Source organism: Coturnix japonica, chromosome 1 (assembly GCF_054131305.1).
Source record: "Coturnix japonica strain WE chromosome 1, WE-NBRP24, whole genome shotgun sequence".
Taxonomy (NCBI): Eukaryota; Metazoa; Chordata; class Aves; order Galliformes; family Phasianidae; genus Coturnix; species Coturnix japonica.
In genome coordinates, this window is record NC_140663.1 from 132,901,561 (window position 1) to 132,915,943 (window position 14,383).

Genomic DNA, 14,383 nt, shown 5'->3' on the forward strand with positions numbered 1-14,383 from the left:
GACATTTTAACAATATTTATTAGATTATGAATTTATAAATTCAAGGACTCGGAGGCACGTAGTTTAAAAGGCCAAGAACACTGAAACTAATGAAGTCACAGAAATCAGAATATTTGTGGACGTAATACCAGTAAAAAATAAAAATCACATCCAAACTAAAAGCAACGCTTCTCAAGAATCATCCTTCAAAGTTAGCATAATAAAAAGTTCTCATTTCCCTCAAAGAAAAATAATTCATCCCACCTACCAAGCTAGAAAATCCTATTTACAATTGTACTTTAATCAGAAGTATCATTAAGTTGCGTTACACAGCCGGTTCTATTCTGCCATTAGAATTTAACATTTATTTTAAGGTATCGTTGTATTTACAAACGCATAAATATTGTAACTCTGATCTTCATTGAGATCTGCATGAAAACAGGTTGTTAAGTCACAATACAAACGTGTTAGTGGAAGAAAGTGTTTGGGGCAGCTGCATATTCAGTATCATTCTCAAAGAACAGAAAGCCAACACTTCTGATAAAGCTTGAGTTCATCACGCAGGCCAGGTCTTTAAGTTATGTTCATGAAGATTTAACCTCTTCCGCGTTAATTCTTGACGCTGTTTTTATTTTCAGTCAACTTTCACCACGCTGTAGATTTTGGTTACAAACCAAAAGCATGCAAAGAATCCAATTGTCCCTAAAAAAATAAAAGAAAGGTTACATATTAGGAAAAGTTATTCAGTAGCCATTAATTTCAATCTATGTATGCAATCCGCTATTGGCGGTCTTCAATATAATCATCAGATCAGATAAAGTTAGAGCTGGAACCTAGCCTTTACAGGCATCCGCTAATCTGTATGTACTCAGTCTTCACAATCAGAAAGATGTTGTGTGGAACTCATTTTAAGTCGCTTCATTTCTCTTCCTACCACTTGGGCTTTTTGTTGCTGTCACGATTCCCCAAGCCAGCTCCTTTGTATTGCTCCATTACACCCTACCTCAGCAACCAGTCCCGCACACCTTACCTGGTCTGCTTGGATGCTAGAAAACTTGATTTAACAAATCAACTGGAGTGACAGCATCAAAAGAAGCTCGCCTATCTTAGCTGTACTTTAAGGTCTCGGGAAATTAGAGCACAGATGAAGTTAATAAGGATTTCGATACATGGTGCAGTTACCAGGCAACCTGTACTTCCTACCAAAAACGTACGATGTACCATAAAAATAAATGCTTCTGAAATACATGAGGCAGTCAAAAGGCATCAACAAACCTGAGCTGAAATTTAAGGATGAGGACTGTTTCCCTTAAAAAGGGAGAATCTCATTATGAAGCTCCAACAGACAGACTGGCAAAGCACAAACGTATCGACTACTTTACATGCACAAGATTTTTGTTGAAACTGTTTTGCTTCAAAGCACAGCCTCAGTCAGAACGATACCGCGCTTAAAAGCGGCTCAGAACAGCTGTTACAGGAACCTTCACCTCCCACAAAAAGTAGGACAGGAAAAAAGCCGTGACAATTATCTGATTTGTGCCTGCATACCTCCTATAAAGCCACCTTTTAAAATACCACCTTTGTTGAAGATTTGCTAAGATGCACAACAGAAGTCGTACACCAACTCATTCAGTACACAAGCTAGCAGAGAACCATGAATGATATCCCAGTAATTTTTTTTTTCCTTCACGCTTGCTAAACTGCTGATGTTTAACTGACTCATTGACTCTGATACGTAGCTGCGGTCCCAGCTGTGAATCAAAGATTTGTCATGTAGCTCCCGGTATTTTGCCTGCTGAGTCTGATCAATGACCTGGAATGCAGTATGGAAGCAAGTGCCTGAAGCATGTGTTACACTGACATAGCAGCAGGGCACCATCAGAACCCTTCCTGATACTGACAATTTTTAACAGACGAGTAAGCAACAGCAGAATAGTTTTGATACAACAATTATGATTTTCTCTTTTCAGCTTCTTTATCATCCTGACACAGGCAGTCAGTTGCCTTTAGGAGCAGTTTTTGCTAAATTGCTAGCATGGTTTTACATTTAAAAATCTGGAGAAGTCACTACCCCCTTAACATGCATCTAATGTTTGCTATAAAACCTCATCTCAGTGCTTGGGTGCATCTCAGAGAACTGGAATCATCCGCCTTGGAATGCATATCAGTATACCAAGCTAAATGGACAGAATTCTGTGTTCCATAATTATAGGGTAATTTACCCTCACTCTTGTGGGAATTAAAAAAAAAAAACAAACAACAAAACCCAACAAAAAAATCATTAAGCATAATTTAAAAAAAACAAAAACAAACCATTAGGCGTATGAATACTTCAAAGTTCTAATCCTACAGTTAATTTTGCTTATATTTTCCCATAATTTCAATGCACAAGTGGAAGACTTCTAAGAACTAAAGCATACAAACTAACTGTTTAGCCTGAATCACAGACCATCTCCGCTGTCCCAATTACATATAGATGACTACTACAGAAAGTATCTGAAGAGGTCTAGGAGTAAATCATTTATTCTTTGCATCCCTGTGAACATATCCTGAAAAGCATTTCCCAGATTCACTGACAGGTACTGCGCAGCCAGTTGGTGATGGTCAACCCAAAGTGAACATGTGAGCAAAGGAAAAGAGTGTGCTGCACACATCTTGAAGGCATCATGTGACATGACTGGCTTGACAGAACAAAGTGAGTGAGAGATGGAAATCACATGTGTAAGGTACAGAAAAGCAGCTAGAACAAAAGCCCCAGCACAGAAAATACAGTCCCATTTATTTTCTATGCAAAAGCAATTCTGACTTTGGCCAAAACTGTCCGCAACTGAAGACTAACATATCAAATATCTATTAAAAAAGGTAATGAAACTAAGTTAATGGATTGCAGACTTACATCAGGATTCTTTTTTTGTTTGTTTGTTTGTTTTCATGACTTTAAGCATATCAATGTTTAAATGTGATGTATATGTGAAATCATAGAATCATTAAGTTGTTAAAGAAGTCAGCAAGTTTAACTTTCAACCTGACAAACCAAGTCCCATCACTAAGCCTTGCCCTTAGTGCCACATCTCTCCTATGCCCCAGGGACCAGGGCTCCATCACTTCCCTGGGCAGCCACTTCCAATGTTTGCCAACCTTTCCACAAAGAAATTCTTCCTACGTCCAAACTTATTCTCCCCTGGCACAAGTAGAGGTAATTTCCTCCTGTCCTATTACTTGTTACCTGACAAAGGAGACCAGCACCCTCCTCAATGCAGCCTCCTGTTCTCCAGGCCTAATCACCCGAATTCTCTCAGCTGTTCCTCACAACTCTTGTTCTATAGCCACTTCACCAGCTTTACTACTCTTCTCTACGTACGCTCAAGCAATTCAATGTGTGCTCTCAGCAGTGATGCATACAAGGGGACAATCACTTCCCTAAGTCCTGCTGGCTACACAATTTCTGAGGCAGGCCAAGAGCATCAGCATATGGCAGTGTACACTTGTTCTCAGGCTAACAACCATGCATTCTTAAGTTTTGTGCTTCAATGAGACTATTAGTAAAGCCAGATCAGAAATAAAAGGTTAAGAAAAAGTCAGAGGAACAAGAGGGAGCGAGGAAGGAAAACAGAATGTGATCTGTGTCTTCAGAACAGCTTGCTAATTAGCACACAAAATACAGATAAACACAGAGATGATAGGCAACCTCCAAAACATGCTACCAAGGCCCAAAGAAGTTAAACTGACTATTTAAAAGACATAGACACAAGCCCAACACTCTTGGGACACAGCTTTTTAAAAGGCTTTTTGGTAACATCACATTCTCTCTTTTCAACCATCGGTGACCTGAGAAACTCCTTGGAGCCTCTTGTTCCTGCTCCTCATCTACATTCAGTTGTGGATCACAAACTGCTTTGAAGTGGCAAGGTCTTTGACATTAATATGTGATATTTGTTTTAAGAATAAACACTCACAAATATCAGTGCTCTTCTCCAACTGAACATTATTTTTCTTCTCTGCGTCCAGTGGAACTGAAAATTCTTATAGTGGAATCTCTATTAAAAGCTCTGATGGTAAACCATTTGTGCTCTAACAGGCTGCAAAGTATAGCCTTTATAGTTGTATGCATAAAGCTGTATCAGAGCTTTAGAAATCACTAGGTTTCCTTCATAAACATGGAACCCGAAATCATTTTAAGCACTGATCAGTTCAAAACAGCTTAAAAAATATACTACTCTGTAGGGAATGCTAGAACAGAATTAAATATTTTTATGTATTTTGAGGTATTGCCATGCGGTAACTTCTTGCATGTACATTTGAAAGGAAACTTCCTGCATCCTCCACTTCAAACAAGGGACAAGCATATCTGACTGGAAATTCCTTTCTAGCATTGAAGATAATGGCAGAGGGAAGATTGTCACCTCATCTCACTGATGAGCAAAGTGCAGTACAGCACTTGAGACACTGCTTGTCCAGAAACTCACACTAAAGATGACAAGTCTCTAATGATACTGTATCAAAAATAAATGTTTCTCTGCCATTTCTTCAGTGAAGCAGGGAAAGAGATACAAAGTTGCAGAAGAAATCAAATTAAGAGACTATATTGTAGACATATGTTATATTTGTAATCTTGTATCAAGATAAGCTTTGCCAAGTCTTCTCCCATGGGGAGATGAAGGTAAAGATGAAGGTAAACATTTAAAAATCAAGGCTCAAAGTACTTACCCGTGAAAAGGAAGAAGATCAAAACCATAATCATGGTATAACCAAAATATAAAATGGTGCTAGCTGTTCCTGTGATTTGCAGTTTAGAAAAAAAATAATGTATTGCATATATTAGGAAATAAACTGCAGTAAAACCACTAGTGAGAAATGAGCGCCACTGCCAGTGGTAGTCCTGCAAGTGGGGGGGAAAGAAAAGAAAGACATATGAGTAAAATTGCATATACCTCTAATGCTCTGATTCTGCTACTGAACGCAAAGCTACTAGCCATCTCTCTTCTACTATCATTTGATCATAAAGTAAGCTTTCCTAGTTCTACAGAAAAAAACTAAATATAAAATCAACAGTACTTTAACTACATTATTCAGTGATAGAGATAAAGAAACATCTGTATCAAGCAGGCAAACAAACCCAAACAACTCAATCTACTACTGTAAACCTTTTCAGATGCATCCTTAAAGCAGTACTAAGTCGAATACTGATGAATATTTCTTACCTCTGCACATAGATGGAAGTAACAGAGCAATATTGTGGCCTCAGAACACGTGATAACCAAAATAATGAATACCAGAAACAGGAAGCCAAACATGTAATACATCTGGTGAGACCTATTGAAGAGAGGTTTCAAAAAATAAACAAAACAAAAATTAAATGGACACTGTACTGGTATTATTTCTTTGTACACAGAAATATCACCTTCACCTTAAGGTACTTCCTTTCTCACAGAGACACTATTAACTCCATGTTCCTACAACTGACTAATTTGCTTTCCACATCAAGAATAAGAGCCTTGACAGCTCAGTCTGAAAACAGCAAGCAAGCGAGCCCCAAGCATGCTCCTGGTGTTTGGGATTGTAGGGAAGAAACTGACTACACACAATGACTGAAATTACAGTTCCAGTGAAGTCAACATGACCTCTTCCACTGAATTCAGAACTTGGGCTTCACCTCACATTTCAATCAAAGGGGCAGAGCTGCAAAATAACAAGAAATGTCAAATGCTTCAGCTGTGTATGCCAAGTAGAAGCACCTATTCAAGGTTCAGAAACAGTTTAAAGATATCTCATAACTAAACTGTGCTGGGAGGAAGACAAAATCCTTACAGTAGATTAGTTTGTCAGCATGCTATGAACTCGCATCAAAATTCACTTGAACTGGAGTAGCTGCATTATTTGTGATATTTAACAGAATTATTCCCTGATGCCTCTGAAAGGACAACAACTTTTGAAGTATCTGTAGTCACGCTATCTACCCCAACCAAACCAAACCAAACCAAACACCTTCAGATCAATTATGATACGCTTACTACTTTCATGTTACATACATATATGTCAACAAGGCACTTCCACAAGAAGGTAGAGGAGTAGCATGACACACCCAGCTGTCTGAATGTTGTGGGCCAGCTGTAAATTGCTATGCATATCACAGTCCCTTCTCCGTACACCTCAGCAAGCAAGACAGGCACTGAGCATCTTCTAAACCACAAAATGCTAAAAAGATGTTAATGTTTACGTTTGTATTGAGCCAGCATTCTGGTAATTCTGTGTCCCTCAAAATCAGTCAATGCATCTGGAATCAACTTCCACACAGATTACAAGCTTTTATGACACAGAAGATTACATTTAGTTTGTGGTTAACGTACCAAATACTGTTCAGAATGAAGAACAACTGGATAAAGATGCACCCAAAAGGCAGAATCCCTCCCATGATAATTCCAGGTAATGGCTTTGTATAGAATGACTGCTCAGGAATCTGTCGAGGAATTTGATTTGTGCGAACGGGGTGTTCAATTGCCTTCAAACAAAGCAAAGAAATTGCTAAATAAGTCACAAGTCAAACTACACCACTACTTATTTTACTTTCTCTTTGACAGGAATGCTGGCAGAAGCCTATTAATATATTCTGAATATGCACAGGCTCATCTACCATTACACATGCATTTTCTACCAGTTCAGCTAACAAAATTTGCAAGGCTAACCAGCTGAAAGAGAGCTCTTAGTAAAAACACTGCAACAGATATTTTGAACCTCCTCTTTTATGATTATCTATGATTTGCTGCTTAGCTGGAATATATTTCTCACTGTTCAGCATGGGAATGGTGGTGCTGCACTCTTGGTTTTTCCTTCTAGAAATCTCTGCATATTGTTTTTCAGGATTTGCTATGAGAATCACATTAGGGTAAACTTACAGAGTGAGAGGATTCCATCTGGAAATTTTAATTTATCTTAATCATGACTTTAAATCTATTTAAGCTACATGTACAAATTAGCATGGTGGAAAGAAAAAATTAAGGCAGATGAATACATGCTCTGCCATCTTTCCCCTTTCTTAGAGATCACCTCAAGAAAATCAACCATTTCAGCTCAGTTCTTGCTTTCCTGTTTTGATTTTAACCTATTTGTGACACTGTTCACATTGCCTTCTCAAACCCTCCTTTTTTCCAAGGAACTGTCTCTGTACAGTGCAAGGTTTTTTTTTGTTTGAACTTCTGCCTAGTTATCAGGAGAAAAAAATCCACTGAATTTCAGTTAAGTTAAATAGGATAACTACAACCAACCTACAAAGCCTCCCAGTATAATTCAATATTTTCTGAAGGTATTTCATGAGCTCTAAAAGAGAGCTGAAATGAAGGTTGCCTATATGTGGGGAAAAGTATAGAATTAGCTTAGCTTTAAGCTTGTGGGGCATAGTAAACCACTTTTCAAGCAAAAGAGAACCACTGATTTCACTGTTTAGGGTTTGGTCACCCATGTCAAAGAACCCCCATGTATGTAAGAAAAATGTTCGGTTTAGGAGGAAATCCCAGTTAATTCAGTTAGTGCCTGCCAAGCAGCAATCATCATTTACAGAAGACTTAAGAGATTTCACAGTAACTCCCAACTTGACCAGAAGATGATACCCTTCTTGTCTCAGACTCTGTAGACAGAGAACAGGAACAAAATACACAGGGGAAAAGAAAACAAAACGCCCACAAACGCAGAAGCTGCCTTCCTTTACACTTGGCTGGGTGAACAGAATTTTCTGGTGGTGAGAGAAATAACAGTTAAAATAAAGAATGCCCAGATCACTGCATTACCCGGAACAGTCAATCAATCCAATACAACGATAAGCCTGATCAGCGCTCAGAAATATCACCACGACTCAATAGCTTAATATCCAAGTCCTGGAATTTCAAGATCAGGTACATAATGCAGTTTTAAAGAAATAGAACAGGACTGGAGTTGACAACATGAACTAGATAAGGTGCTACCTCAGTCACAACCATACATATATAAAAATAAAAAGCATCGTATATCAAGAAATACTTACATTTTTCTTAAAGCCAAAATAGGCACCAATAAACGTCAGTGGAACAGATATGCAAAACCAGAGTGCCAAAATAGCAACCAAAGTACCAAACGGAATAGCTGCAGAAGAGCGTTCTCCCCACAGAATGAGATTCATGATAAAAAAATCCGCAAACACGATTCTGAAAAACACATAACACACTCAGGGCATAGAAATACTTCTTCATATTTAAAGATCTTAACAAGACAATAAAACTGTATAAGGATTTTAGTGCAAATCTCCTAAAATCAAATGACACAAAAAATATCCAAATGAAGAGGTCAAGCTTAGTGATTCTTTAGTAATCTAGTGGGATTGAACTTCAGCAGGAGCTGACATTCCAACTAAGCAGTTTCAAATATGTGCTCGTCTTAACTACGCTTCAGGGTAAGACTGCTTGCTGTGATTAAGTAGAAAAATTTAACACAGTGGTTATACAGTGTATGACACCATATAAGACCAACTATAGCGTGGTCAGAAAGGAAAAGAAAGCATTGAAAAAGTATGTCTGAAACTGAATAGTATAATTTAGTTCTTTCTTAAATCAGCTTTTTCACATGGTGAAAGTAAACATAAACTTAAATTAAAAAAAAAAAACACAACTAAGTATGACATGCCATTAACACAGTTATCTTTGTCAAATGCACCTCCATGTTCTTACAGCTTCTGGAACAAAGGGACAACGTAATAAGATTTACTCGTACAGCTGAAGCTGGAATATTAGCTATGCATGTCAGAGAAGCAATTTAATTCTTTTAATCATGGCTATATTCTCAACTCACCCAGGACAAAGGAATGATGTCAGCAGGACATTTGTTTTCCATTTCTCACCTCCAAATGCTATATTAAAACATTTGATAGTCATCAAAACGTGCATTAAGCTCACAACTATTAATTTTCCAGTCCATTTAGCTGTTACACTTAGCTTGCAAATACTCAAATAATGTGCTATCATGCTCAAATTTCAAACAGTTAAATAAATCTCTAGTAATAATAAAATAAACTCCTTCATCATATTGCTCGATCACAAAGATTCAGAGCAAAGAAAACTCCCAGATCCACGAGATAAATATTCAAATAAATAAACCAGGCCTCTGAGCGCTTTATCTAAGAAAGAAGATCTGAAATACTTTCAAGTCTTTAAAAAAAAACAGTTTAAACCTGTTATGATCAAGAACTTCAGGTTTCCTAGCCTTTGAACACAGGTTTCATTAGCAAAACACGTTTAAATGTGTGAAATGAAAGCTAAGCTGGTTTCTTGAAATACCTCTCGTCTAAAAATTTCACAAGTCAGGACTAATGCTTAAAAGAACATCACTCTTCCCAGTAAATCTTAAGGGTATTAAGCACTGGTGATACCAAAAGACCTAGGATAGCTGTATTAAAAAACAGAAATCCCTACGAGTTTGTACTACACTGATAAAAATTCTAGTCAGAGTATTTCCAAACTAAAACATCCCGCTGGAATTCCAGCTGACAATTTCATCTGAGCAGTGCCCTAATAACACCTTTTTTTTTCTTTATTTTAAGACTCAGCAGTGATTACGGTGAAAACAATTTTAATTATGTTTCTGTTCCTTCAAAAAGTCTTGGTAGAACACAGCACTGGTAATTAACATTAACCCGTTCTTTTTCAACTCAGGCTTCACTTTTTAAATGCAGCGTTGAAAAAACCTTTTAAAACTGGATAACTGTTTCAGTTGTATTTTGCTGTTTAAGTCTCAGTACTTTATTGGTACACTGCAAGGAAAAACATCTATGTTGACATGCTCTGCATAGGGTATGGGCCACCACTTATTGCAACAAGAATAAATCTGGAGTAATCATTCAGAGTAATATTCAGTTAGACTGAATATTCAAGTATCAACTGAACTCATTACAAATATAATAGGAAACATAATTATTATCACCTCAACTAAAAATATAGAATTCGGTTTACCATCAGAAACTTCAAAATATCTCTAAAACTACAAAACATCCAGCGTGATATAAAAAGACCAAAAACATTGTTGAACGTAGTAGAATTTAAGCCTCCTTCTGTTTGAGCAAAATTGGTTTGAAGAGAAGTTCAAAAATCACATCACTACCACTGTGGGAAAGCTCCTTCAAAATGAAGGCTCTTTGTCCAGTTGTTGCCCCACAGGAAAACAATCTTGTACCTTACGTAAGGTAATTAAGACAAAGTGTATAGAGAATGGCACACTTAGTCATAAAATAAACCAGAAGGTACAGGTACAAACTAGCTGTGGTCAGTGGACAGGCCCTGAAACGTTAACTAGTTAGAGTAAGGGGAGGAAATGGTATCAACTAACTACTGTCTGTTCTGCATTTCTCCAGCCATAGGAAAACATAAGTACAAAATTGTCAGAAGTAATTAGTATTAGTAAAATTAATTTCCCCTCCTAATTCCGTAAGTACATGGCAGCAAAAGCAATTCAGGGTCCCTAAGCATGATCACATCAAAATCAGTTTAACTATGTCAGTATTCTATATGTATTTTCTGTGGTTAAGATAAATACGTTTCTCCATCTTGCCCTGAGGGAAACTACAAAACCATACCATAAAACAGAAGTCAGTTCTGTGACGATAATTTACTTTAATGAACTTAAGCCCTGTCATTTTAAATAACTTATACTTACATTTGTAGAACCTGGCAGCAACGTAACCTGCTGGAGTTCCAAGCAGTACCCACAAAACTACAGCACAGGTCATTAGAGCTCCCCGGTTAGCGGGTGACAAAAATCCCAGGCAAGCGAAAACTATGAAGGAGATGCATAATTTAAGAAATTAATTACACACTGGACTTAAAGCCAGTACACCACATACTGTACCTAGATTTAAGATTAAAAACTTCCATATCAACTGTATCAGCTCAGCTGTTTCTAATCTTAAGACTTTAAGGCATTTCAAGACAAAACTGTACTGCTTTCTGACAAGCAATTAGCACTGAAACTATCGTTTCTACAGATCCAACTCCTTCCCCTTTTATTACTTACACAACGTAACAAAAGTCATGATTAAGATCTGCGTGCCAGAGCCTAGGAAAACAGACAGCAGCATTCCTTTTCTTGGGGGCCTGAAGATATCTCCATGAACCAACTTCCAGCCAAATTCCTCCTGCGCATCTTCCTGTAAAGAAAACCCATCTATTTTAATGCAGTAGATCACCACTTGCAAAGCCTGTAACAGAATAACTTCTCGTAGAAAGAAACTGCATTATAAATATACTTGAGGAGGTACATTTCAGACTTACAGTGGAATCCATCTGATTGTATCTTGCAATGTCTTTATGCAGCGTCCTCAACATAATCATAGCAACCATTCCAGACAGAAAAAGGACAATCACCAAGGAATTCATAATGCTGCATGGAATGAAAAACAGCAAGTCAACATTCATATCACAACATCACAACATTTTAGTACATTATGCTTGAAGACAAACTTTCTTCTCACCTAAACCACTGAATATGAGTGTGAGGCATGGATTCCAAAATATAATCCCATCTTGACGCCCATCTTATATTTTTTTCTTCCTGGAAGAAGAAACATTGGTTTCAGACACAACCAGAGTCCAACTTAAATTCAAGAGTTTATATTCATGCAAAGCCATCTTAAATCTCAAGATGAATTGAAATTTACTTTGGAATGGCTTACATGTAGTATTTTAATACTGACTTAAAACAGACTGAAGAGTTGACCATAGAATCTAAAATAAAACACTTTCTGAATAATATTAAGACCCGTGTCCTCCTTGAGCACGAAGTTTTCTATTAATTCACATGAAATCCAGATGACTAATGAACTAATTGAGAACGTGAATTTTTTTTTAGGGTATGCAAGTCAACACACACCATATTCAGAGACAAAGCTGTGCTATATAAACAGCCTTCAGCCTAGAGGTCTGCTTTTCAAACACAACTGCCCAAGTTACCTCCCACATTCACACCACTTCATGCACCAACCATCAATCCAACTACAGTCAGCTAATGCTGCAAGACAGCTGGGAAGACAATACTACAAACTTATGTTGTTAATAGAAGGAAATTTTCCTCCTTGATGTTTTTCAATTGATTATATTCATTCAGACTAAATATTCATTGATCAGAAACACTTCTAAGACGGCACTTGTTTATTTTATGTTTCACAGTCAACATGAAAACAAGAATAAATAGTGCTAATCAACCTGAAGGTTACTATTAAACAAACCATCAGTACTACTATCAGTGAGTACAATCGGCCATGTGTTTTTCTCGCAGCATGTTATTTCAGTAAGTCTAGCAAAAGCACCTGTTTTTGAAGATTAAAAAAAAACCCAAAGCAATGGATTACAGGATGCGGTAGCCAAGATCAAGTATCTAGTTCATAAAGGCAGTAAAACTATATCTCAATGCAAGCAACAAGTTTCTCAACCTTATCAATCATTCTAGGATAGGATCACATTTTTCTCCTATTTATACTGCCTCAATTCCTGTCCTCCTGAGCTGACCCGATCCACTGACCTGACAGAATTTCAGAGGAAGACCTCCAAGTCATGTAACATTATGCACAAGACAGTAGAACACACGTAGCTGGGCATGCCATTTGTATAAGAGAAACAATACAGGTCTTGGACTAATACTTGGGCTTTTTATTATTATTTTTTAATGGAATTCCATTTTAAAAGGTACATCTTGCTTGCACATCCTAATGAGACACATTTAAGTAACACCCCTCCCTGCATTTGCCTGATGAGCTGTTTCTTTGCCTCTAGAAAACAGAGGGATTAAGAATATCAGCTACATAGTTTTCTACAGATGTATATGAAGACCTTGGGTAAAAAAATAAAGCTTTTCCTGTAGATCTGCTTACAGCACTGATTTACCAAAATGCACAGTTTCTCAGAGTTAGAGCTTAGAGTGAGAAAAAATCTGCCAGACAGTCTAAACAGACATAAAAAGTGTGATTCTTTTAAAAACTAGATGTATTTTTCAGGGTGCGTGGGGAGGGATGCAAAATTGTAGGGCATATATTTAGGTCCCGAGTCACATTCCAATTTAAGTTTTTAAACCACAAATGTATTGTTCTGAAATAACTTTAGCTATCTTTATAATTCTGATTACTAACACAAAAGATTGCATCTTAAGAAGTAATTAACATAAAAAAACTTAGCACTCACTTGAAAAGAAACTGAGTATGTATAAGCAATTTTGACTTCTCCGTTGGCCTTATTGCTTATATCCATAGGCACTCCTGAGCAATCAGGGTTGTCTGGATGAGTATGCTTGTAACTGAGGGAGGAAAAAACACAGAATGAAAGTCGCTTCACTAACAACACTGTTAAGATACCATTTGCTTATCTTACACAAGCATCGATTTCATCCACGACTCTTCCCTTAAATGTTATACTTCTTAATGTCTCAACTTTCAGAACTCCTAAGGAGCGCGTCAAAAGTGCAGGACATTTTGACACACAAACTGTTTACACAAAAGTATATCTCCGAAAGCATAACTACAGAAGAACACACTCTCTAAAACACAGCATCAATAATAATAAAAACAGCTGCGGAAAGGCTGCACAGACACCAAACAACTGATGGACATACTTGTGATCTCACTGCATTCAGATCCTGACTGCTGTAGACATCAAAACTTGCTCTCTAATTACTCCTGCCTTGGTCACTGATGGCTTATTCAGTGATGATATTGCCTACATTGCCTACTAGGGTTGCTTCACTCAACACATATTACTTCCAAGTTTCACTTTATCTTTTTTGGCACGTATAGGAAATAGTGCACAAAGATCCACAGAATTCAGAGTAAGATTGCATCAGTCCTCTATCAATCAAGAGGAAAGCTAATGTACATGTCATATATCTGAAAAGATTTCTTCAAAACAAAGCAAGTATGCTGGGATGGATCACTGCTCAACAACAACTTATTTCTGAATACTGACCTTTTTGGTTCAAGTTTAGCAGCAACAAGTCTCGCTCCTAGAGCTTCATTTTCCACAACGTGGTAATATATCTTTATGTCAACGTGATTGAAGATATAAAAAGTATCTTTTTCATGAAATTCTGACTAAAATGATATGAAAGAAAAAAAAAAGTTCAAAAAAATCAAGAAGATAAAAACACCTTGAAAGCCTTACAAACTTAATTCTATATTGCATAGTTTTCTTGTCAAAAAATATGCCTGCTATAAACTGTTCCCATTCAAGCCCTTGAAAGTTCAGGCATCACAGGCAACAAAGGCCAACATTTTTCTTCTCCTATGTTCCTTATATTCTACACACTATCCACATTCTTTCTCCTCTATCTTTTTGAGCATTTCTGTATCATTACACAATAGAGGAGACAGTTCTTAGTCAAGCTGAGGTGAGACTCAGAAACTGTA

General features: G+C 37.2%; 1 protein-coding gene across 1 annotated transcript in view; it reads right to left on the reverse strand.

Annotated features, from left to right (window-relative positions):
• TM9SF2 (transmembrane 9 superfamily member 2) overlaps window positions 1-14,383 on the reverse strand; it is a 23,238-nt gene continuing 8,855 nt past the window's right edge. The window contains exons 6-17 of the mRNA XM_015851506.3: window positions 13,944-14,068; window positions 13,167-13,278; window positions 11,465-11,544; window positions 11,265-11,373; window positions 11,008-11,140; window positions 10,651-10,770; window positions 8,794-8,851; window positions 7,994-8,153; window positions 6,327-6,478; window positions 5,181-5,292; window positions 4,687-4,858; window positions 1-681 (exon numbers count right to left, since the gene is read on the reverse strand). Of these exons, the coding sequence (XP_015706992.2) occupies window positions 614-681; window positions 4,687-4,858; window positions 5,181-5,292; window positions 6,327-6,478; window positions 7,994-8,153; window positions 8,794-8,851; window positions 10,651-10,770; window positions 11,008-11,140; window positions 11,265-11,373; window positions 11,465-11,544; window positions 13,167-13,278; window positions 13,944-14,068 (1,401 nt within the window). The 3' untranslated portion in view covers window positions 1-613. The remainder of the gene's footprint in view (window positions 682-4,686; window positions 4,859-5,180; window positions 5,293-6,326; window positions 6,479-7,993; window positions 8,154-8,793; window positions 8,852-10,650; window positions 10,771-11,007; window positions 11,141-11,264; window positions 11,374-11,464; window positions 11,545-13,166; window positions 13,279-13,943; window positions 14,069-14,383) is intronic.